The 26,576-nt window shown below is 37.3% G+C and overlaps 1 protein-coding gene across 12 annotated transcripts in view; it reads right to left on the minus strand.

Moving 5' to 3' along the window:
- Positions 1–26,576, minus strand: part of LOC127574060 (band 4.1-like protein 3) — a 134,660-nt gene that overhangs the window by 17,764 nt on the left and 90,320 nt on the right. For 4 of the 12 annotated variants that reach the window (XM_052022676.1, XM_052022674.1, XM_052022672.1 and 1 more), the window contains exons 12-20: positions 26,086–26,306; positions 18,134–18,700; positions 14,721–14,777; positions 12,925–12,960; positions 10,273–10,461; positions 9,889–9,990; positions 4,675–4,779; positions 2,613–2,861; positions 1,948–2,070 (exon numbers count right to left, since the gene is read on the minus strand). In XM_052022676.1, coding sequence (XP_051878636.1) covers positions 1,948–2,070; positions 2,613–2,861; positions 4,675–4,779; positions 9,889–9,990; positions 10,273–10,461; positions 12,925–12,960; positions 14,721–14,777; positions 18,134–18,700; positions 26,086–26,306 — 1,649 coding nt within the window. Of the gene's footprint in view, positions 1–1,947; positions 2,071–2,612; positions 2,862–4,674; positions 4,780–9,888; positions 9,991–10,272; positions 10,462–12,613; positions 12,680–12,924; positions 12,961–14,720; positions 14,778–18,133; positions 18,701–26,085; positions 26,307–26,576 lie in introns of all 12 variants that reach the window. The other 8 variants (XM_052022677.1, XM_052022683.1, XM_052022678.1 and 5 more) reach the window with 7 other exon arrangements.

The following is a 26,576-nucleotide window of genomic DNA, read 5'->3' on the forward strand; positions in this document are numbered from 1 at the left end:
TCTCCCAGCTGTCTACCAGTGTTTCTGACATCTCTGGTTGTACTATCCTGATATATAATCTTAGGGATGGCAATGGAATAACAATTGATTTGATTAACTTAAAGTTCCATAGCCTGATATTTGAATTATCTCTGAATAATTGGTCTAGGACACTGGATGAATAGTGCAGTATCACAATCATTGTGCTACTGCACTTCTAAACTGAACAAGCTAGATGGCGTAGAGGCAAAATGGATTTCACTTTCCAATCTCTTTTTATGGAACAAACCCAAAATGAAAGATGCATTCCCATACAATAGGAACCCTAACAATTATGGTCCACTATCTGAGACTAGATCATGCTGGATTTCAATAATTTCTAGAGCAGTCGGATGAAAATGAACTGATGTTTGTTGATACCCCAATCTCTTCAAACATGTCGGATTGGGGTATCAACAACAGCAAATGGAACAATCTGACAAAATGTTGCACTTGGATAGAACAGGGCAATTTAACACAGGCTGAAAGCTCTCTTGGAACTGCTCACATATCATCGGCCTATTGTTGGGTTCGTAGAAAGCCCATCCCCATTTGTAAACAAAGTTTCTCCCACACTTCTGGCAAAGGTAAGACAATGAGGAGCACCAGGCAAATTTCCAGCATAAATTTACAGGGAGCCTGAACCATGTCCTTGTTTTTATACTTTTCCTCCCTGCTTGTTATTGATATATTCAAGTGCCATGAACGAATATCACTGCACCTTGAAAGCAGAAAACAAATCTTCAAAAATTCTTAAGATAGCAAGGATTTAGCAGTGAATTTACTATAAACAATGTGCAAAATAACTCCTTGAGCAGCAACCTTGAACTGCAACTTTACAGGACTGAGGTGCAATTGCCTGTTGACACAGCCCCTCAATGGACTCCGTAATCTTTCTTCACAGGCACAAATACATTTGATTCGTCCAATGTGCTCACAATAATCTCATGCTGGATCACCACTGAGGTAGCTAAAATCATGCAAATGGAGGGGGAATTACTCTCAACTCTTACTATTGAAATATTCTGCAAACACAGAAGAAAGAAATATTTTGTTACAAATTATTCATGATAGCTCTGTAAGCTTGAGCACAAGTTTGCTACCAATTCCTGATCCCTGGTTGCTTTACTCTGAGAAAGCAGTAGGTAGAAGCCAGATGCTTCCCTACACAGACTAAAAAAAGGTGGAAAGGTAAATCATTCTCAGGTTACACCTGCAATCATTCCGGCTTGAGCACAGAAAGTAACATTAGATAAGGGCCTAGAAGAGATCACTCTCTGGGTGGATAAGTTAGCAGGTTGTCAGCCAGAGATGCGTGCTTGGTAGTAGTTCTGTTTACAAAAGGTGCAGTGATATTCCTTTGTAGCATCTGTGCAGAGGTCACACATCAATGGCCATCAGGAATACGATCATGGACATGGCTCTGGCCCCTTGTGAGTTAATGCTGGAAGTTTGTTGGAGCTCCTCATTGCCTTAACTTTGTCTAGGAGTCATTAGGAACAGAAGAACTATTCAAAAAACTTCAGGAGATAACAAGGATAATTAAAAAAAAGATTTTTTGTTTTGCTGGTTGTTTAAAAAGAATGGATGGAGTTAAAAATAATGCCACTTAATTGATTTGACAAGAATCTTCCAATCATTTCCCAGGTTGAATACCATGTGCAACAAACGACAAGAATTGGGGAAGGGAGGCTGAACATCATGATGAAATCTACAGAAATCTGTAAAAGGAGAATAGTGTGTGAATAGGTTTTGACTATGTTGAAAGGCAGACCAACGATCTCACAGGAGAGGAGAGTCCTTTCAAGCCCAGATTTTTTTTGGAAATGCACAAAACATACTAGAGAGATAAAACATGACAAAAAGCTAGAAGTAGAAATGACAAGCCCATTTAAGAGTGGAAGATTTCTCTAAAGAATAAAAAGACACCTGAACCCAGCTGTATGATGAAGCAGCAGCCCATTCCTTTCCATCCATTTGTTTTCGTGTTGAATCTATTAGATTGGAGACGTCTACATTTTTTGAGGTTACTTCAGAACCAGACTGCTTTGTCTGTGTAGACACAGAAAGTCAACATATAAAGCCAATTGACATACATGACTAGGTCAACAGTAGAGAGACAAAAGCTGTTTCAAAGATACAGCTTGAAAAAATAGCAAGAGATTAATTAGGACATATAGAAAAAAGCAAGGAAGAGTGTAGGGAAAACAGGCAAAAGGATGAGATTATAGGTCAGTACTTGGGAAGGTCAAACAATACAAATATTTTGTTACGAGGAAGGGATATGCAAAAGAATCTTAAGGGAACAATCTGTGCAATAAAGTTGCAGTAGATGATGCAGAGTCTATCTGGTGAAATGCAAATCAGGGTCAGCCTGATAAAGCCTGAATTTTGACAAGTGTGGCTAATTTAACAAAACAGTTTGTAATAGCAAAAATAAAATATTAAACCATATTGGAGGGTCACTGGCTGGGTACAAGCAAATTGCAGGTAAACTTAATGGTGGTCTTAGCTGTTTAAGCATACTGAAGCAAGTGCTGCCTGAAAGTCATGCGTTTTATCTTTAGACTGTGACAGTCAAGGCCAACAGTTACCAAAAATCTTGATCCCGATGACTCAGTAAAATAGTGTGCTGTGGCAATGGTAAACATTGGCTCTTCACCGGTCTTCCATTTGGTCATTGAAGTCTCATACTTCTGCATGGCAGGCCCCATATCAGAGCTTTCAATTCCTCTCTGTCTTGCAATCTCTATAGGTTTCGGACTACCTTCAGCATCACCTCTTTTTGTTGCCCCCTTCTTTGAAATGAGAGTTTCTTCCAGAGTAGACAGCACAGTTTTCTGCTGTTTGACAGATGACACAAAATCTACCAGTTGTTGTTGTTCTGACCAATATACATCTCCCTTCATCTTCAGCTTTCCCCTCCTGTGCTAACCAATATCACCCATAGCATTCCCTACTCAGCGTTGTCTATGGGTGGAGTTCCTCTCCTATCCCTCCCCTACAAATTTGTGTTTTTAACCATCGTTTTGATTTAGTCTTTTTGGCAATTAATAAAAGCTCAATGGTGCACTTTTAAAATTATAAACATATTATGAGTTCATTCACCCATTTCAAAGGGTGAGGTGCAGACATGCATTGACACTGTATATGATGAGGGATGCAGTTTTAGAACTAAATAAGTTGTAAAATCACAAATCTTCAATAAAACACTAGATTACTCACATGTAAAAAGCACCTTTAGAATAATCATATTTTAAATATTAGAAAAAATTTGCAAAATCTACCAATCCCTGCTCAGGACGCAATACCGTATGAAATGAAATGCTAGTAAACAACACTGGCTGTGCAATAGGATCACAGAGTCATCACAAGTAGGAGTAAAGCACTCTGGCAGATACGTTATGTGATGACAGGGGCAAAGAATGCCAACTCTATGGGTTATTGGTGAAATAGCCCTAACCACTATACAAATTAATTCTCCATTAACAATCACAAATCCCACCTCATCCCCTTTACAACCTTGCCATGGTTTCCAAAACATGCCTCCTCCAACATCTCCAACTTCATTGTCTTGGATCAGTGGGACAGCTCTTGCCAAGTTCCACTAATTCACAAGCTCAAGGTGGCAAGGTCAAAGCCACTGTCTTTAGGCCAAGTACAAACCAGCTACACCAATTCCATTCCCACCTCTGGTCACCATGTCAGGGTGAATCATAGCCTGGACCCAATGCTATATCCTTCCCATCACAAGAACAGCCTACTTCTACCTCCATTACACTCCCCACTTCTATCCCCATCTCTGTACCTCTGCTACTTCCACACTAGGGCATGACAGTGATCTTCTTGCTGATTTCTCATTCCCCACCTTCTGTAAACCAGCTAACTATAAAGCTCTTATCCTGCCTCACTCATCGATCAGCCTTGCTCTCACTACAATATATATTAGCCAACACCTCTCAAAGCTTCAAATAAAAAGGAATCATGCACGTGTTTAAATTCATAATGGTCCACCCTTCCAACTCTGTAACCTCCCTCATCAAGGCATTTCCCCAAGCTCTATTTGACTTTGGCCTGTTCTGCATTGCTTTCACCTGTTACCGGTGCCCTGCCTCTGGAATTTCTTGCTAACACTTCATCTCCAATTCCCTCTTCCTTTAAGACTCTTTATGAAATTCATCTCTTGAACCAAGCATTTTGTGACCCATCATGCCATTACCTTTTTCCCATCTTTTAATGGGCAAAGTACTTTGGGTTTTCAAAGTTATAAATGTAATGTGTTTTCACATTATGTCATTAACACTACAGAAATGAGGAAACTTCCATCATGTAGCACAGAAATATCATTGTTACTATCTACCAAAATGAGGCTAAGTTCACTTAAGCACATACCAACTTATGTTTTGCTCTGTGAACAATCCATACTTTGCACACACCAGTTTATATTTGATTATTTTAGTGCGGAAATTATTTGTGCACAACTATAATTTGTAACCTTTCTATCAACCAAAAGAGAGCTTAAACATACTCTAATTAATTGTTAATTCTGCTTTTAGTTCAGGATTGAGTATTATATTGAATGTATGCTTAAGTATCCTACTAATAATTTCAAATATTAATTATGTGTACAAATGAATTCAATAAAAAGATAGCAACCTCTGGGAGAGATGAGACTGTTTTGTTGATCACAATTTCATTAGTCACCACAGTGCTGTAACCAGTAGATGGCTCCTTATCTACCGCTTTATGCTCTTCTTCAGCCTAAATGAGAAGAAAAATATTATTTTAATTTAACATAGAACACTACAGCACAGTACAGGCCCTTTGGCTCACAACGTTGTGCCAACATTTTATCCTGCTCTAAGATCTATCTAACCCTGCCCTCCCACATAGCCCCTTATTTTTCTATCATTCATGTGTCTATCTAAGAGTCTCTTAAATGTCCCTAATGTATCTGCCCCCACAACCTCTGCCAGCAGTGCCTTCTATGCACCCACCACGCTCCCTGTGTGAAAACTTACCCCTGACGTCCCCCTTATACCTTCCTCCAATCACCTTAAAATTATGTGCCCTCATGTTAGCTATTGTCTACCTGGGAAAACGTCTCTGACTATCCACTCGATCTATGCCTCTTATCACTTACAAGCCAACTATATGGCATTCTAGCTCCAGGTAATACTTTAAGTATATAAGCGGCATGTAAAGTGCAGGAGAACAATTCTCAGGCACCTGCCACGATGCATATTGGGATTCTGTAGATGTGCCCCTCCCAAAGTGTTTCATTCACAAGTGGAAGATTGAAGGGAGCATTCTTAGAATTTCCCAATGTGCACTTGTGATTGGTGAGGCTTCACTTTAGGAAGACGAATTCAGAATATTCCCAATGCATAAAATCATAACTCATGATGACACAGTGAGTGTCACAAAGAATAACATTTAAAAATAAAACTGGGGGAACAAGATTCAGTTCACATACATGAAATCACAATTTTCGTATGAAACTGTTACTGTGCATAATTTTCAGATACCTAAAGTCAATGCAGCTGAAAATTGGTAACATAACTATGAAAGTAATTGAGCTGGTGTTGAGTTGAATTCCACATACAGCAGGGCATTGGATAAAGTTCCGGAGAAGGAGCCACACAAATCATATATTTTGTGGGCCGACAGTTTCCACAGTCAACTTGGGAAATGAGGCATCTTACTCAGGGAAAAAAGTATAAATGTCAAGGGAGTTTGAAAATAATGAGCAGCTTAGGTTCTGTTGATCCAGACAGGTATATATTAGCTAGCTAGGTTACAAATATATGATTACAAATGAATTTAGAGTAGCAGTAATGTCACTTGTCTCCTCAAGCCTGTTCTGCCACTCAACATCATGTCTAATCTGATTAGAACCTCAAGCTCCCATTCCCACCTGCTGCTGGCAACCCTTCATCCTTTTTCTTATCAAGTACCTACCTGCCTTAAAAATATTCAAAGACCCTACTTTCACTGCCCATTGAGGAAAGTACTTTCAGAGTCACAACCCACCCATTGCAGATATCAGCCTAGGAGACCTTCTCTGAACTGCTTCCAATGGATTTCCATTCATTCTTAAATAAGACGACCAATACTGTACACAGTACTCCAGATGTGATCTCATCAATACCTTATATAACTGAAGCATAACCTATCTACTTTTCTATTCAATTCCCCTCACAATAAATAATATTCTGTTCGCTTTCCTAATTATTCACTATACTCTGCATATTAGACTTGTGTGAATCATGCACTAAAACACCCAGATCCCTCTGCATGCAGGAGCTCCACAAACTCTCATTATTTAGATAATATGTATTTTTATTACTTTCTGAACTATCTTTGTGTCATCAGTAAATTTAATAACCATACCTTTGGGTGCCTTCATTCATAAAATGCTGAGACCCCAACACAAATTCCTGTGTCACCTACTTGTTATGGCTTACCAATCAGAAAATGACTCATATATGCCTATTTTCAGCTTTTTTTAAGCTCAAAAATTTTCCATTCACACCAATTTTCAATCCACGAGCTTTTGTTTATGGCAATAATCTTTGACATGACAATTTATCAAATTCCTTCCTGAAATAAATATACCCACCAATTCCCCTTCGAAGAGGTAATTGGTGCTGTAGAGAAGGAGCTCCAAATGAATAGGTCAGATTTGATTTCCCTCACACAAAGTCGTTGGCATTGCCTGACTAACTTGATTTTTTTTCTTAGATGCTTTGCTATAACATCTTTAACAGTAGCTTCTATCATTTTTCCCATGACAGTTAAGCTAACTGGCCTGTAGTTTTCTGCATTGTCTTCCTTCCTTTTAGAATAAAGGAATTACATTTGCAATTTTCCAATCTAATGGAACCTCCAAGGGAATTTTGGAAAATTAAAATCAATGCAATAACTAACAAGTCACATTATTCAAGATCTTTGGATGATGTCCAACAGGACCTAAGAATTCATCAGCCCTCTGCTCCAATAAGTTTCTCAGCACTATTTCTTGGGTTATTGTAATTTTCCTCCCTCTCATCCAATTCTCAAGATGTTACTTGTATTCTCGAATGATGCAAAATACCCGTTTAATTCATCTGCCAACTCATTATTTTCCGTTAATTCCTTCATTATCTCTCTTCTGTTTTATCTGCAGAAACTCTTACTACATTTCTAGCTAGCTGCATCCTCTACCTCCTTACCCTTCCTTAGTAACCTTTTAGTCATTCTTCACTGTCCTTTTTTTTATATTCTGCTCAATCCTCTAACCTGCCACCTGCTACTGCCTAATTACAGTGCAATTTCAATATAACGCCCACATTACAAGCTACTGCATTGCAAGTGAACTGAGTATTTACCTGATTTTGGAATCCCTCTTTCAAAGATCTGGACCTCTATTCCATTTCCGGGACATGGCTTTATATCTCAATGCCCTCACCCAACAAAAATCACCAATGTTAGTGGTTATCTGGCCCCTCAAGTCTGCCCCACCGTTTAACATGATCATTGCTTCAATTCTAAAATCTTTCAAAAATCTATCTTCCTCTTTTAATGCCTTTAGTGTCCCAGCTTCCATAACCGTCTAAGGTAGAGAATTCCAGAGATTCACCATCCTCTGTGAGAAGTTGCTGTGATGCTTCTTCATTTTAAATGATCACCCCCTAACTTGTAACCATGTCCCCTTGTTTGAGTTTCTCTCAAAAGTGGAAACATCTCAATGTCTACTTTGTCGTGCCCCCTTAGGATCTTACATGCTTCCATATGGTTATTCCTCATTAAGAGGACACTTCACCAACACCTGCTAGAATAGCATTTCTAACATTCTTCGGATGTAGATCATCCAAATGGTGCACCTCCATCTTTCCTCAGTACTGATACCAGTGTCCCACATATCAGAACTCAGTTTTACCATACTGGTCTTTGAACAATGCATTCAATTCTCTAATCTTAATTGCCTTTTGCCAATTTTCCCTGAGATTATTACCTCCAAAATTCTGCTTCATCAATAATGACTATGATGTAAACAGGACCTCTTTCTTGTCCTGGTTACATCATTGCCATTTACATGTACCCTGATGACTAAATCTTCCTGTTCCCACTGAAAGCTCTTCTCCAGGCCTAAGCAGATGTCCTGAACCCTGGCACCAGTTGGGCAATGCAGTATTCTAGACTCTGCACTGCCTATCTTCCTCATTATATCTCCTCTATTACCACTACACTCTGCTTCTCCCACTTACATGACTTCATGTATCACAGTGTCATGGTCTGTCAGCTCATCCAAACAAGCTGAAAGAATGTCAAACCTACTGGCCAATGCAAAGGGTAATGTTCCTGCACTCTTGCCTTTGTGTCCCCTTGCCCGCTTAACTGAGATGGACCATCCACTCCACACTTCTGCCTGAAGATGGTTGCAAACATTTAACCCTCACCGCTTGCAATCACTCCCTGGACTCCACCATTAATGAAGATGGAAGTCAATAAACTATTGATGTTAGAAATTTGAAATTAGAAACAAAAGGTGCTGGAAACACTCAGCAGGTCATGTAGCATCTATGGAAAGAGAAACCAAGCTAACATTTTAGGTTGAAGATCCTCTCAGAATGAAAAGTCTTGGATCTGGCAAAATGAACTGAAACACAGACTCTTTCTCTTTCCACAGATACTGCCTGACCTGCTGAGTGTTTTCAGCAGTCTCTTCTGAGGATGGAGAAGCTAACGGAGCTACCACCTCCTCGCTTTAGTCGTTTATACCATTTGCAATGCATGTTCCAGAGAAATATGGATATTGAATCATCAAGTATATTCCAGGCTGAGACAAGTAGAGTTTTGCACTATAGGGTACTCATATTTCTTTGGGCATCAGATTGAGAAATGGAACTGAAGAACAGTTCAGCTATGATCTTATTGAATACCAGGTACAACTCAAGGGGTTGGATTACCTACTTCTCCTCCTATTTCCTATGTTTCTCACACATTGGCGTTACGAATAGTGATAGTAGATATTTGGTTGGTGGACTACACTGAACTTGACAATGTTGGGAAATACCATGGGCTTTTCCTGTTCACTTGACTTCTATTCAAACATTCAATGAAAATATCCAAATTGGACCAATACACAAGCATAAATGAACTGGATGAAACTTTTTCCATTCTTCCTACGTAGGCTGACTGACCATTTACGTTTCCACAATCTCCCATTTTCTTCTCTTTTGCAAGATGCACATTTTTCAGTTAATGGGAATTTAAAATAAAAATCAAGACATGGATATTTCACTTTAAGTAAGTGGCGGGCAGTATGGAAACATTTTCATTTTCAAGCCTAAATAAACACACATGATGCAAACTGTCAGTGGTCGAATTCAGCACAAATCAGCTTATCCAGCAAATCCCACAATATAAAATGTTGTCTATCCAACTTTAAAAGTTATCCTGTGGGGGCTTAAGTAAAGTGAGAGACATCTGCCACAAAGTATACAAGATCTTCTACAACTAAATTGTTTCTAAGTAAATACTTGGTCATTGACAAGGATCTCTCCAGGAGGTAGATTACTGTCCATTTGTTGAGAATGATTTTTGATTTAAGTTATTGGCAATGCTTAATCACATCGATCTGCAAATACTGCCAATGTTGTTGCACTGAAATTGTCATGCATGAAATAGATTTGTTTCAAAAGTATAGTCAAGAATATAAAATCCTGTATTTCAATACAGCAAATACTCGTATCCGGGTCCAGCATTGAATCCCAATTCAATTCCAATGCCAGTAACATCTCAATATAAATTAGGAGATGCAGAAAATTAAGCTGAAAAGAACCCTCTGCTAATAACACAAGAGTAACAAAATACATCAGATGATACCTTTGCTAATCTTCCATCATCTTTCATCACAGTGTCAGATGTGGCAACAGTCTGGTTATCCACCGACTTGCTTTCTAGCATCTCACCAACGTCTGCTTTGGTCTGCCAGGTTAAAACATTTCAGTGACATGTACAAAATCTTTCAGAATGGGTTACATTAAAACAAACAGAAAATGACCAGAACACCTTCAAAAGCATACTTTTGTACAATTGCTCTAGATAACTACACTTATAAAAATAATCCAATGAAATATTAAACAATGTTGCAGTACATAACTTTAGCATCAAAAAGATGAAAACAAAAAGGCTTGTGTTTGTTGTCATGTTCAAAGCCCCAGAGTTCTGAATGGAGCAATTTTAAAATAACAGGGTAACATGAATTACCTCTTCAGGCACAAGAGGTTCAATCATAGGTAAATCCTCAGTCTTCGAAAAGGATCTAACTGGAGAGGCGGACAACCTCTTTTCCCATTCATCAGGCCCACTTTCAGATGTAGATTCCAGAAATGTTCTTTTCATCTCATTTATGTTGGCATGGTGCTTAACCACCTCTTCCTGAGTTTTGTCATATTCCTTTGTTAAATATCAAAAGCAAATAATTTTAGCATTTTCTGCCAATGTTCTATTCCTCAAACTATGAGTTTTCATGTCTTGACAACAAACGTTTGTTGTGGATGTTTCATTTTGTTTGAATACTCTTTAATCATTCTGTAATGGCCACTTAAATAATCAAGCGATTGATCAAGTGCGCCATTATTATATTTGCCTTGCGTTGAGCAGGATTCTCCAGGCTAAACGACACAATATATAAAATTAATTTTGGACAGAATTCATCATGCCAAGAAAAAAATACACCTTTCAGGATCTTGCCATTCATCTCTTCTGATGACTTAGAAGACCAGAAATAGTGTTTGGTTCAATCTCTAGAAGTTGACAAGGGATAAAGAACAGGACCAGGTTTGACTACTTATCAAAGCACGTCTATACTAATGTATATTGGACGGGGGGGTGGGCAGGGGGAAGAAATCACCTGAGTAGAGTGCTTCTTGTGCCAATGCAATTGTAGCCCAATGCAGAATCAGAGCTTTCATACACAGAACTCTACGTGTCCACTATAAGCAAACTATTATGAATGGCAACACTGCAATTTCTATCCCCACGAAGTTGCAGTTAAGCTGGGAGACGGCTGCAGATAGATATGGAACTGCTGACCACTTCCCGCCAAATCTAGGCCTTAGCATTATGCAACAATGCAGCAGAGGCTATTTGGCCTATCCTGCTTGTACCTGTGTGTGGGTAGGTAATTATTTTCACTCCCCCTGCCCCCAAGTTCTCTCTCATAACCCTGCAAATTGTTTCTTTGTTAGTTCTATCATGTTGAGAGTTAATGCTCATCCAGCAGATTAAGCAATGAGAACCTGACCTCATAAGTCATCAAATATCATACTTAATTCTTAGTAATGTGTTATATCAGCCAACACTGGTGGTGGGAATGCTGTAATGTGTCTCAATTCCTTAAGTTTAGTGTGCTGAGAATAGAGGGGTGGTCACACTTGGCCAGGGGTTCTGACTTTCAATCACTGCAAGTGTGCACGTGGATAAGAATCAAGGGCAGGGTCAAGTCTGACTGCGTTCCCAATAACCTGATGCATAGGAGGGTCAATTGAGCAGGTTGTCCTTGGTATTAGTGCAATTGTAAACCAGGTAGGAGTCATAGCTTCCACACAGGAATTATGAACAGAATTTATGGTCTGTTTTTCTAATTGTAATTTTGAGTTCATTGTTTAAGGCAGTAACACTCTTGCTTTACATATCTAAACCCTGACACTACAGGGTCATCTTGGAAGCTAAAGGAAACTACTAATGCTAGTGTTACCACCAGCCACTGCGCATCCTCCACCTTTAAATGTGTTTCTGAGCATCATTGTTTCCAAAATTAATCCCATTCACTCAGTCACTTCTACCCTTCTTCCCAAGAAAATCCTGTTGGTTAATTTCTTTTTGGAGACATTGGCAGGACTTGGAACAAAGTAATGGGAGGTCTGACCTAAAATACGGTAACCAATCTTTTATTCAAAATGCAGAATGTGTGTGGAAACTAGTATTTAATTATGCTTCTGTAAATTAGAAGTTATTAAATGTACAGCAACACATTGTGTTTGGAAATGTCAGCAATTTTCATGAAGATTTTCTTTTCTGATCCTAATATTTAAGATTCAAAATTGAGGCAGAAAATTGCCTTTTAATTCATCTTTTAAATAAACAGATTCAATATTCTATTAAAATTGCCCGTTACATAATTTACAAAGCTGATCAACTGAATTGGAGAAAACAAATCAGCTTTGTCTTCTACTTGATTATTCTCGTGCTTTTAGAAAGCTTAATATTAAAGTGTTAAAATGCTTTAATTACCAGAGAATGTGAAAACAAATAACTTAACAATTGAAATTTATGCTGGAGTTAAGAAAATACATTCCCACTACAAATAGCTCCACATTACACAGCACTATTAACACACATTATTTTACTTGCATTTTAATTGTGCACAATATGAAGGAACACAGAAATTTTTTTGTGTGCAGTGTTATTGTGGCTAGTCAGGATGAATGCACTACATGCATTAAACTCACAGCACTTCTTGTTAAATGACTAGCTGATCACTAGCTATGCAGAACCACCAGGGTGCACAAACAAGTAGTGATGTGCAACTTAAATAGATACAAACCTCTAACATAAGATTACTATGTTTGACATATACATTTTCACCTTTGATTCGTTCTACAAGACTACTCTGTAAAAAAAAAACAAAAGCAAAAATAAAGTGGAAATAGTTGTGGAAGAAGCATAAAAGTAGGTATTTGGAACAAAAAGCTAACAAAGGAAAAAAGTGTTATATAACCGATAAGTTATAATTCTTAAGCAAAGCACAGGAAAATATAAATTTATATCAGAAAGAGAAGTGGAATAAAAAGAACAATTTATATGACAGACTACACTAAAATCTAGACATTGATATAAAAATTATGTTCCTTGTACCTGGGTCTTGGATTCCATTTCATCCTCTTGATCAGACTGATAGCATGAAGGAGGATTTAAAGTCAAAGCTTTAACAGTATTTAATTATTGACTCATGTCAAAATGCATATTTATGATATCAGGAAAGCCACAGCAACTTAACCAAACTTCGTATTGCATTATATTTAAAGGATCTTGGAATTACACAACCTATGAATGTCAAGGTCAGGAAATCAGTAACACTGTCTGCTTGATATGACTCCATAGTCTGCAACATTATAAAGCTCAAAAATAAACTGTGGGGAAATAAGCCAAGAGGACTTATCATCTTGTAAACAGTTTATGACTATTATCTATCATCTACAAAGTCAACAATTCCTCCTTAAAAATATAATACACACTGATTTAATAAAGTAATTAGTAACTCTTCAAATTCCTTCTACTCACACTATTCACACAACTCTGATTATGTGTGCATTTACATACATCAGGAATGAAGTATGAGCACAGGAAGACTAGAAGTACATTATTCAACTGGAGGTAAACCTATAACTATTGTGACTGTATAAATACTCCAGTTTGCTTAATTGCTTCAAAGCATTTTTAAACATGTTCTCAAATGCCATCATCACTAAGGTAGATACAATGGAAACTTGTTTCTTCCATTGTATTCAATAGGTATAATGAATAATTAGTGAAATAGCTAGTTCGACTGGCAACCATAAAGTGGTATGTAAGAAAACATTCAGTAGAACATGTCCATATAGACAACGCCAGATAACTTTCCTTATTTTAAGTACTATTGACATTAAGTGACTTAATGTGAAATGTGAATTAAGTTTAAGTGAACCATTTGAAGAGAAAAATAAAATCATGGTTATTGTCGTAACTTCATGTCTCCAGCAATCACTCACCTTCCAGTTTCAATAATGTGAAATCCACTAGCCAATGACTTACATATTCTCAGGTTACCTGAGGGCTGGGTCACCGGCAAATACAGTAGAGCAATGAAGCGCAAATTTCAAAAAAGGGAAGTAAAAGATGAGATGATTGCAAAAAATTAGCAGAATGGAAGCACTATTTTGTTACATACCAAGAGGACAGAGCAATGATTTTCTGTAGCTTTTATTACCACTGTTCTGGAACTGTTACAGTTGGTTTGATAACAAGCAGCAGCAAATAGATGCTTGGTAGTACAGATCCCATTATCTCCACAAAGCAGTAAAAGGCACTCATGTCCATGATATATCACAAAATGAGTTTTGATGTCAGCTAGCTAATCAGGTCTTTGCATGCAAACATGGAAGGACACCAAAGGACAAGTTGCACAAGATCAATTCTGCAAGAAAATAATTCCCAGATTCATAACCTGCATTGACGATGACCTCATCTTGGAAAAACTTAATCAGCTATTAAAGTCTGTGCACTGCCTGCATCTTCCAGAATAAAGCACATTACAGCTAATCTTTACAAGGCACACTGTATGAATGAAGAAACAAGAGCAAACACAGATGCTCTTGAATCAATCGTGGATTGGGTCTTCATGGAAATGCCACAGATCTAATTTTCATGCACCATATTTCCTCAGTGACTTTTTGAACCATTCTGGCCTACTATTCTTGCCAGACAATTCTCATTTTAGCTTAGAATAAGCACTCTGTTAGTTTGTACTTGGCACTTCTTCACTCTAATCTGTAAACCATATTGTGGCTACATTAATGTCAAATTAACAGCTGTACTGTTAAAACTCTCAGACAAACAAGTGAGATCACGAGGACCATTTCCATGGGAAGTGCAGGCCGGTGGAATGTACAAACCTCTGCGGTGGTTTCCCCATCAGCAGGACCGGTAGTGTCAGTCTGCTCACTGTCAGTCTATTTGTCAGCAATATCCCAAGATGTCCAGTAGGAAAGCAGGAATAAAAATACATCAGCCTTGTCAGAACATTTAAGCTTATTGAAGCAAGATGTACTACTCATTGTGCCTTTGCTTCAGTAACAAAAAAAAGCTCATTAGAAGCATGAAACAAACAAAATAAATGGAATTGGAGGAAGATTTAAGACAAAATGGGAAGTTCAATAGCAAGTTACAAGATTGAACACCTTTTAAAAAAGAAACTCACAGTGTTTAAAGCCCTCGTTAAAATAGTAGTTCAGTTGTACTTTAATTGGTTTAAAAAGTAATTTTTTGAAAGAGGGCAAATATTGCCAAATTGAAGCAAATGACTTTCACTAACAAATTTGGAAATACTCTTCCAAGAGAAACACATTTTAAGCCATTCCAATTAATGGGGTAAATAACAAGCAGTGAGAATCCCTTTCCAAAGTAAAGCAGAAGATGGTTAATTGAAATAACTTGAAAAATAATGTTTGGGCTAAGCACGCAGAGGTAAATAATCAATGGTGTATCTCAAACTAATGACAAAATGTCAACAAGTGATCATAAAAGCAACCGTTTACATATACTCAAATGCACCAAATATAGATGCAGTTTCACACATTCAAATCCTGTGATTACAAAAAAAAGACAAAAAGGTGCACAATATTTTACTGGAGGGAAAGAGTAATGGGTAGAAATTGGGCATCCAGAAACAATTCACTAGCTAACATCCCACTAGTTTTGAGAGGCTGCAATGCTGCAGTCTTTAGAGTTGTGGGAGTAGAATAGGAGAGGTGAAAGCACAGGCCAGCCCTGGCTCTCAGAAGTGCTGTGGAATCACTTGGCGCACTATAGCCCTAAAGGCAGCTTCGTAAAGACTTAATTTTTATTAATAATCTTCTAGCTGTCCCTGAAGACAAATCGATAAGCAGTTGGAGTAACTAAACCCAGTTATGTTCCATTCAGTAATGAATATTTTCCAAGAGGGGTCCTTGAAATCAGGTGATAGGACCCTTGCATTTGCTCATGAGTGACTAAATTGCTCTTGAAGTTGGTCACCAGTGATGACAATGATAATGTATGCACTTCAGATGGCCTTGGGATATAGCCCTGCAAAACTGGATCACTGTCCCTATTTCTAATCAGAACAATGTACAGTTTCTTCTAAATGCTTAGATAGCTTTTTTGAGATACATAATTGATTTGCATGATTTAAATTAAGTATATTACAATTTTGTAACTAACTATTTCTGTTAATAATGTGCAGCTCACTTACACCAGAAGCAAAGCTTACTCGACAACTATTTACAATCACTGCCAGAGTAGCCCAACTTTTAGGCCCTCATCTGTGGAATTACTTTCCTTAAAAATATACAGAAATCATACACAGGTCTGCTTGCAGCATTTATATGAAAAGAATGATTATCATCTGGTCAAACTACCCAGCAGTTCAAGCTTGAATGAGGCTATACCAGTTTCAGACAATCTTTCTGTCAAGACACTTAGCTACATACCTACTAGGTATGGAATTGGTACCTCCAACATCAATTTTTCATTTGCTAACCATTAGTCTGTTCTTGAATTCCAATAACTAAAAGGGTGCAAAAGGTCTCTTAAAATATTAGCCATATTTTATTCTTCCATGTCACGTCAACGTCGTAATGCTTCATATAACAGAAACAAGATCATAGAACTATTGAAATCAGCATCCTCAAAATCAAATAGTAACAAAATATTATTTTCCTTTTTTTTAAAACCAGGGAGGTCACTTGCATTGCTATGGAGGAGAATGGCATTTCGTTTATCAAAGTACACTTAACTATTAACAATGTATACTGAAGAAACACTGGTGTGTAAAACTTGCAAAAGAGGGATGGTTAGGCTAATAACACAGCAAGTCGCTAGCATTTCATTTTAAGGGTCAATATAATGTTGAAGATCTATTTAATTGTATCCTTCTCATTTTATAGGCAGTTGTAAAAAATATCGTCAACCTCTTTGAAAGACCTCACCAGCATCACAGTGAAGGTTTTCAGTTTATAAGAAAATATGGGCTTAAATATAAAATGTTTCCCAAATTAAATTAACCAAACTTTCTTCAGTGTTCTGCAATAGAAAGCTGAAAAATCCTGTAATACAAAATTCTGAAATGAATTAAGTATGAAAACTAAGCTCTGCTCGAGAGGTATTAAGTGTGCAACATAGCCTAAGATTTAAGGATTTGAAACTATTTGCAATTCTGACGTCTTCCTAAATGTACAGATAAACAAATTATGATGCAAACAGACCCTCATTCATTGAACAGTCCGTACATGCAATCTGGACCAAACAATGACCACTAGTTTAACTTTCCTACATAATATCCAAGAATAACACAGAGCATGCACATTAATGTATATACACTTCACTGTCAGCAGTCTGGATGGTTTGAGATTAGACACCAAGTTTTCATTCTGAACCTACAGTGAAGTAATATCAAACTAATCTATGTCCTGAACCAGTTTTAGTGCCTGTAGTATTCTGCAATGCTGTCTACCTAAAACTTTATTTGTCCACTTGTAACGCAGAAACTATAATTGTTTATCAAAGATACTGCTTTCATTTTTCTTTTTGGACTTGAGTATCATGGCAGGAAACTGAATAAGGTCATACTTAGGAGGAATTCATGCTGTCAGTTCCTGGACAAAAGGCTAGAGTAACGTCGTGTGCTATCTGACATGGAAGGTAACTTTCAACAAGATAGTTCATGAACTTAAACATGACAGCAATATTAACTAAAGTATTAATAAATCATATCATATGTAAAATGAGGCATTTTGGTCTTTTGCTTCTTTTTAAAAAAAAGGTGAATAATCAGGCCCTTCGCGTCTGGTATTTCTAATCGTGCTCAGCCATTGACTGAACCAAATGAACACAATATTCATTGAGGAACAAATGGTCTACTGTAATACTAATGAGGTTGTGACTGTCTCACACCAGAGAATTTAAACTAATTGACTATCAACTGGCTCCAACTCCTAGGGAAATGTCAGCATGGCTCTTTTGAATGACCTCATTCAATTTAGGAATTTACATCTATAAGAGTACAAAGTATGTATACAGGCCAATTACTTCATAATTTTCCACCATTAAAAAATAGACCGGCTTTTCAGAACTTTTCTCCCCAAGAATACAAAAACTTTTTGTCTAATCTGATGCGTCAAGTTAGTTATGTCTCTTTGAAACACAACTTTTAAAATATGAAAAGGCAGCAATGAGGTTCTGAAAATAATATTACTTTTGCAGCATTTTACATTGTGCAGAACACTCAAGCACTGAACACAAAGAATTGTGTTCAGGCTGAGGTACGCACCTCTTCCTCTGAACTGTCACTCAGGTCATTGTCAACTGAGGCACTCAAGGAGGCTGCCCTGGGCTCCAGATAGCAGAGACACATAGCAAGAGGGAACGAGAGAGTGAGAGCATACGGTACAGAGAAAGAGGTTGAAAGCAGGAAGAAGAAAATGAAAAGGAAGCAGGGGACAAGTGAAGGTGATTGAATGGGGAGGTAACGTTGGAAGCTTTCAGGTAAGAAACTGGCATCGGAGAAGCTGGGGAAGGAAAGGTAGCCATCATCATCTAACAAAGAAAATGTTGCTGGGAGATGCAAGGAGAATGAAAACAAGGTTCCTCCTTTTCTAGATCTAGCCCCCAGATCTTGGTCTCCTTTTAAATCCATTGCTTTCTTATCAATTGACTTTGCAGGATCATAGTCAAACTGTGAATGGGGGGTGCTGCAGGGGTGTTCATTCTTGCCATCGTCAGCTGATTTTGAAACATTCTCTTTACATCTCCTATGAATGCTCATTGATGATGCAGGAGAGTCACAGTGCAAAGGGTAAGAGGAAGAGCAAAATGAATTTGTGCCAATAAATGTAGTCTGTGGGGGAAACACAGGAAATTCCAGAAGATGCAGGAGGAACAAAAAAAGAGCAGGAACATTAAGACAAAAAAAGAAAAAAATATTAGTTATTGCATCCCATAACATTTATTCTTCCAAAACGTCAAAGCTTCTGCCAACTAGAAATATTAAGTAATCCAAAATTTGGAAAAGCCAAATTGCAGTGGTTTCCATAACAATTGTGTAGAAATACAATTTTGAAGTTTCAAGTTTTTTCTTCTCTCTTTTTATGTGAAAAACACACAAAAACCTTAAGTACTTGTTTTGCTGGACCCTTTACAAATCAGTTTCCCCATATGATGCCTTCATTTAGTCACTTACTTTGGTTTTTACTGGAACCATCTATCTAGATATTTATTTTTTGGTTGCTACACTTCTTTCTTCTATTTTATTTACTCCTAGTTCCTAATTAATCAGGGGTTTTGTTGCCAGCACTTTGACCTATTTAATGCCATTTTAATTTCCAATTCATCTTTCTAATTCATGTTCTTTTGTTTTTTTTCCCTTGCTTTTGTGTCAAGTCAATGGTGACTACGTCCTTGCTGTTCCCATTCCAATGCTGCTTGAATTTGTAGTCTGTCTTGTACCCAAGTGTTGGTATAAGCCCAAATCATTAAAAGAGACCTACAAAGAATTGCGATGTCAGCAGCAAGGAATGGAGAATTTATTTAAGATAGAATGGGGAATTTAAAATAAGATTCTGCCAATTAGCTTGTAAATGTGAAATGCAGATAATAGAAAGCTTTCTAATCACTTCAAAAATCAGATGCCTTATGACCAAAATTTTAAACTATGGGAACTCTAAAAATGTGTTTTAAAAATGAAGTCTCTCTTATTATGGTACATTTCAAGCTAAACTGATCAGCAATTGTAAGTTAAGTTTTCATACAAAATTACCCTATCCATGATTTTGATAAAACATTATCACATTCAACATGGGTAGGTTTTAATTCTGTCTATCCAGTGGAAAAGATTGGTGGGCAGTTAACACAGTCCCAGACACTTACTCACCTAGCACCACTAAAAGTTGATGGGATTTGGGGGACTGAAAGGGTGCACCTGGCATATACCTGGTGTCAGCAGATGGCCCAAGAACTGCAAGAACTTTCATTACTTCCGACAAGAAAGTGGTACAAAGTCAGTTAATGGAATTTAAATCAGGTCCAGGAATGAAATAACCCTATGCTTCAGTCGTGGAAGAGTGGATGAATTTCAAACTCACAAGCCACCCATCTACCTAGCTAAAATTGGACTCAAGTTCTGTTACAACAGCAAACAATTAAATTAGCAATTCTCATGCTAAATTAAATAGTTATCACCACCAGTATCAGCAATATCTTGTGAAAAATATATTCATGTACCCTCTAGGTCCTATACCATCCTGACCTGGCCTCAACACCTTTTTGAAAAATATTCAGTGTCACTGGATCGAAATCCGGGTATTTACTTTGTAACACCAATTTAGGGATTATGGTAGTTCAAAGTAGCAACTGAGCAGTGTATCCTCAGTAATTAAAACTGAAATTAAGTGTTGCCTATTCAGTGTTGCTTTGTCATAAAAAATAATTTCAAAGCCAAAAAAATTCAATCATTTTGTATAAAGAACAATCAATTAAAATAAGGCTGCTTCTGAAAGTTAATTTAAACCGAAGAACAAGATAACACACAATAAAGAGGATTTCTGAAGTCATTTGGCTCTAATATCACATATAATTCTAAACCTTCCTTAATTGTTCAAAACATTTGGCATATTTAATTTAGAAATGACAACAATTATGCAGTTATCAGACTTCCTATTTACATACAGAACCACTAACTGTCCTCGTCGAAGAGGAATACAATGGTGCTACAAGCGGAGTTGGAAAGCAAGACAATATTTCTGCAGTCAAGACTTGTGCTGTGGTCTAGTCCCAGTCCTGGCATGCCATTGCAGATCAGACCAAGCAAAGAAAACCAGCACTTGCCTGAATAGAATTTGCAGCCAGATTTACTCCATCCTTCTGCTGGACATTTCCCAGCAAACAAATGCAGAGCAGCACTGACAGGAAGCCGTGAACAAGATGCTTGCCTAATCTCTCAAGCAAGGTATGTTACAGGGCATGGGACAATTGCACGATGGGCATTAAATACTATATCTTCTCCTCTCGATAAAATAATAGTTTGTTAAAATGAATTCTCATCTGATCATTGTTGTGTACAAGATACAGTCACAAAAGAAATCTAATACCCTTTTAGAAACCATAATACGAAGAGAAAAATACTAGCCTGACAGTATTGCAAAATGAATCTTTAGGTAAAAATGTTCTTGTTTTTAAACGCAAAAGTAAAAACAAGGCCTATATTTTTGTAACCAGCGGATCTGGAAAGTCAGTTAAGGCTTCTGCTTCACTGCAGCATGAATTATAAATTATTTGAGCTTTAGCCCGAGGTTAAGTCTTTAACAGAACTTCTCAAATAGGATACAGAACTTGAATTCATTTTGGAGTTCAATTATATGCATACTAAGAAGAATGAATTCTGAAAGAATGCATCAGAGAATAGCTTGTTCTACTCTGCATCTAGCAATGTGGTTTTATGCCAGTTGATACGAAGGTCAGTTGCTCTGCCAACATTATAATCTACATTCTCTGTTGCCAAGCTAATAACATCTAATGGATAACTGTTGGTTATGAGATGATTGTTTCGTAAAGCTTGCTCTTTAATGGGATCCTGACTTTCACAGTTGTTACAAGAAAATTAAATCCAGAAAGCACAACTCAAACAAGGGTTCAAATTGGGGTAATTAAATCTTAGTTGACAGTTTTCTCTTTGCATCTATTTGCCAGGGTCAGTGAAGTCAAGAATTCCTAAATTATACTTCTTGCTGGATCAACTGATGACCTGCAACTGTTCTTAAATGGAGATGCCTTCAAGGTTAGACCATCTCTCTTTTCCTAATCTGGGTGGCACAGTGTGCCACAGATGGTACAGCTGTCTCACAGCTCCAGTGACACAGGTTCAATTCCAGCCCCTAATGCAGTTTGTGTGGGGTTTGGACATTCTCCCTGGAACCTCATAGATATGCCCAGGGTGCACTGGTTTCCTCCAACATCCCAAGGGAAGGCTGGGTGGGAAAGATGTTAATGTGCACGTGAGATAATAGGTTACAGGAAAATAGAGGAATAGACTGCTATATGTCATAAGCAAATACAAGAATACAAAAGAAACTGGAGAGTCCAAGAAGGTACAAATAAAAGGATAATGTAAATTAAAAATACCCCACGAATCTGAATATTTAATATTATTTATAATCAAGATTAGCGTTATTTCTGTTTTTCCTAGTTATCACAGAAAAACACACAACACAGGCGTTTACATGCTGGTAGCCCATTCTCTACTTAACTGATGACTTTGTTCTATTAGTCAAAAATCACTCACAGCTAGGAAACAGCCTGCTACCCATCTGTGGATTCCGAGAAGTGGAATGAACATTTGGCAGGCTCATTATGGACATGCAATTCTCCAAACCCAATATTTCTCTATTCGCTCTGCCCAAGAATTATTTATGTTCAAATGCAAATGAGGAAGTCTTTCCCAGGATCTGTAACATGATTCCAAACTTGCATTAATAAAAGTTAACAGCTATATGATATTTCTTTCAACAGAATAGTTACTTTAATTGCTACAGAATTCTAATCACTATTAAATCATTGCAGTGGTCAGAATATTGCTCAAATACTGCAGGAAAAAAAAGTTACTGTCTTTGTTATGACTGTTTATTAAGTAGATTTCTCTGGAATGAAGCACCTGTTAATAAAATCAAGATTATTTAAAGAGAAAACCGACTCTTAAGCACTAATAAATGTAGAAATCCTGACAAAATTGCCTACAAGTAACTTGGGGCATAATTAGGGTTAAACGATGGCCTCAACATCAATGCCATTGTATAACTTGTTTTTAAGAAATAAAGACTGAGGTATACAATATTGAGAATAAGGAAAACGTAACATTTAGTTATTAATTTCACCCTGCCTACAACTAACTTTGAAACATTTCAATGCCAAGGATTAAAATATTATCTGGCTGCTAACTGCTTCAGCCTCCCAGACCTCTATTTCAACTTAAAATAGCACTCTATCACAATTCTGTTACTAAATCAGACCCCAACCAATATTGAATGCTCCATCTTGAGACCTAAAAACCTAGAGGAGAGATATAGTAAAGCTTTATAACAATGTCATGAACTCAATGTCACATCTTTACTAATGTTATGTCACATTTTATTTAAATAGTTTCTTCTCAACAAACATTCCATGGTCTAAGGAGTATGTGATTTTATGCCAAACTATTGGCAGTTACTGATGCCAGCCTATTCTGACTGGAAATTGTATTGAGACTGTTCTATCTTGCTTAATATATTGAGTCACATTGAAAAAACCTCTCATTTACTCAGATTAGAATATCAGGATCTTGACCCGGAGTGCATTCTAGCAAAGGGAAATAGAAGTTATTTTCTTTCCTCCTTTGCCACTCTTGTATCATTCCCCAGAAAAAATTATTCCAGGTAAACTATGTCCTAAGTGTTTCCCAGTGCCATTCTTGGGATCTTATTATCCAAGAGACTATTCTTTGGTGGTGAGCAGCAGCATGTTAATTGTGCACCTAGGACCTGTAAAGATTATACTTGTTAATTAATGATGAGATTATAAATGCTAATCAAACATACCGGATGCTGCAATAAACTCAATGGTGCAACAGCAATAGCTAACATTTAAAAGATGCATAGTTTACAGCAAACATATCTCCCTTTAAAGGCATGATAAGTAGATAAGGCTGTGGCTAACAAGAGAAGTTAAAGATAGTACTGAAACAAAGGAAAGGGCTCATACTGTTGTCAAAAAGAGAAACCCGAGCCTTGGAAAAACTTTAGATTTCAACAAAGGAGGCCCAAAAAGTTGAAAAAGAAAAGCAGAAAAACAAGAGTAATCTCGTGAGCAACGAAAACAGACTACAAAAGCTTTACAGGTTGTCATCTTCTAAATTTCACCAGATTCTATAGTTCCCATTGACTGTAATCCTACTACTTAAGGAAGGAGAGAAGATGTGGAATTACAAACCTCTTATCCTAATGTGAACAGTGGAGATGATACTCATATCTATTATTAAATGGAAGGAGTCATGTAAAAACAAATGTAGGCTTGGACAGAGTCCTCATGGATTTGTGAAAAAGGAAATCAGGTTTCACAAATCTGTTATTTTTTTGTGATTATAACCAGCAGAATATAAAGAGAACCAGTGGACGTGGTATGCTTGGAGACACAAGAGACTGCAGATGCTGGAATCTGGAACAAAAACAAACTGTTGGAAGAGCTCAGCGGGTCAACGTTTCAAGTGGACTTCAACAGTCCAGATGAAGCATCTTGGCCCAAAATGTTGACAGTCCATTTCCATCCATAGATCCTGCCTAACCTGCTGAGTTCCTCCAGCCGTTTGTTTATTGCTTGGTATACTTGAACTTCCATAGGCCTTCAATAAGTGCCATGTAATAATATTATGACAAAATTAGAACATCTGGGATTGGGGACAATAAACTGGAATAGCTTGAGGATCAGTTGACAAACTGAAAACTAGAGAATAGGAATAAGTGGGCCATTTTCACGTTGAGAAGCTGTAAATTATGAGTTGCCACAGCAACCAGTGCTAGGGTTCTAGCTTTTCACAATTTATGTCATTAGGATGAGGGGAACAAATGTAATTAATGCAAGTTTACTGATGATAAAAACTGGCTGGCAGTATGGGTTGGGAGAAGATAGAGAGAGACTTCTAAGGGGATATGAACAGACTAGATGAATGGACATGGCAGTTAAACAGTAATATGAAAATATGAGGTCATCTTCGTGGAAAGAATAAATGGGCTGAGTATTTTTTAAACAGAGTGCTTGAAAGGTATTGATGTCCAATAGAAAATTGGTGTATCTTTAAGACACATCACTGACAGTTAACATACAATCAATGCAAGCATTCAAGAAGGCAAATGATGTGTTGGCCTTTACTACAAAGGATTTGAGTACAAAAGTACAGATATCTTGCTCCAATTATATTGGACCCTGCTGAAACTGCATCTGAAATATTGTGTACAGGGCCTATCTCACTACCTATGGAAATATAAATTGCGATAGACAGAATGCAGTAAAAGTTCACCGGATTAATTCTTAGATGATGAGTTTCTCCCATGAAGAAAAAAATTAAACAAAATGGGCCTATATTCTTTTGAGTTTAGAAGAATGAATGGTAATCTCATTGCAATAAACAAAATTCTTCCAGGGCTTGACAGATTAGATAACAGGGACGAGAGTGTCTAGAACCAGAGCTTTACAGTCTCGATGTAAGGGATTTTATGCAGGGCTGAGGCAAGAAGAAATTTCTTTACCCAGAAGGCTACATATCTTTGGACTTCTCTACCTGGGAAGCCCAAGAAGGGTGTGAAGGCTCAGTTGCTGAGTATATTTAATTCAGAGATTGATGGGATCTTAGATATTAAGGGAATCAGTACAGGGTAGTGACACTGGGATAAAAGATCAACCGTGACCTTTTTGAATGGCAGAGCAGGCAGAAGAGGCCATCACTCCTGCTCCTGCTTCTCCTCCTTTTGGTCAGGTACAGTCCCATCACTTAAAATGAATGTTTCCCTATCTGAAAAAAACAACAAAAGAACCGAAAAAAATTTAATAAGTCTGCCAATGATTTAAAACAAACGAAATTTAAATACCAAAATATTCATCTGATATCTCAAATTTTAAACACTAGATGTCTCACATTTGTTAACCAAAATATGTTTATTTATTGACACACAGCAAGAATCAAGTTGCCATGTCCCACCGATGGATCAAGATACTATGCTTAATTTTTTTTCAGACTTCTATTCAAAATTTTGTTACATCAGGTACGTGAACAGAATTTGAGCTTTAATATTAGAATGCTTAAAATATATTCTTTGCAGGTATTAATTCCAAAATAATGAACAAACTTTTAATAGAATTAAAAATGTACAGGGAAACATTTTCTCAAATATTCAAATTTTTCCTTTGTTCCAATAATATCACAATAACTTGTCCTGTTACAGTACTAAATCAAAATATCCTATTAATTTTATCACATAAATGCTTACATTATTAAAGTGTCAATTTAAAACAATATATTCAACTGTTTTTACTTTAATTGTTGTTCTCTAAAACACATACTTCTTACAATGGAGCAAGACAATTCATTCTAATTTCATGATAATCATTTATGTTCAATATTGGATTATAACTCTTGACTTTTAAATCTGTATTTTGCTTAATTGTCAGTACACCTAACATCTTTCATGCCCCAGTGCACTCTACCTTAATTTCATGCTTGGCTGGCGTGAGTGATGGAGTGATGTCAGTCTTTACTTTCTTATCCTCTTCCTCTGCCTTCTCCTCTTCTGCCTTCTTCTCTGGTGTCACTGTGGTTATTAAATTGGTTGACACCAGACTCTTGGCTGCACCATAATGACCAGTAGCCACTTCTGAGGCCGAAATGGAGTCTTTTATGAGCATCTCATGATTCTCGGTGACAGAGGCTTTAAAAACACAAAACTTAGTTTGTCAGTCTGGATCACCGAGTCACTTGGCCTTTCATTGGCAGGCCAATTGTTACAATAGATCTCAGTTCCTCTAGGCAAGAGAGGGGCAACCATCCAAAGCCACCTACTCCCCCCACCCAGGGAGTACCAGCAGTTACTTAGAGATGCCCAAAGGGTTTTGGCTCAGTTTTGATGATCGATAACTATGTAAATGCTCTCTTGGCTCATGGTAGCAGCAACAGTAAACAATTTTTATTTAAATTGCAA

The sequence above is a fragment of the Pristis pectinata genome, chromosome 9, assembly GCF_009764475.1.
Source record: "Pristis pectinata isolate sPriPec2 chromosome 9, sPriPec2.1.pri, whole genome shotgun sequence".
Classification (NCBI taxonomy): Eukaryota; Metazoa; Chordata; class Chondrichthyes; order Rhinopristiformes; family Pristidae; genus Pristis; species Pristis pectinata.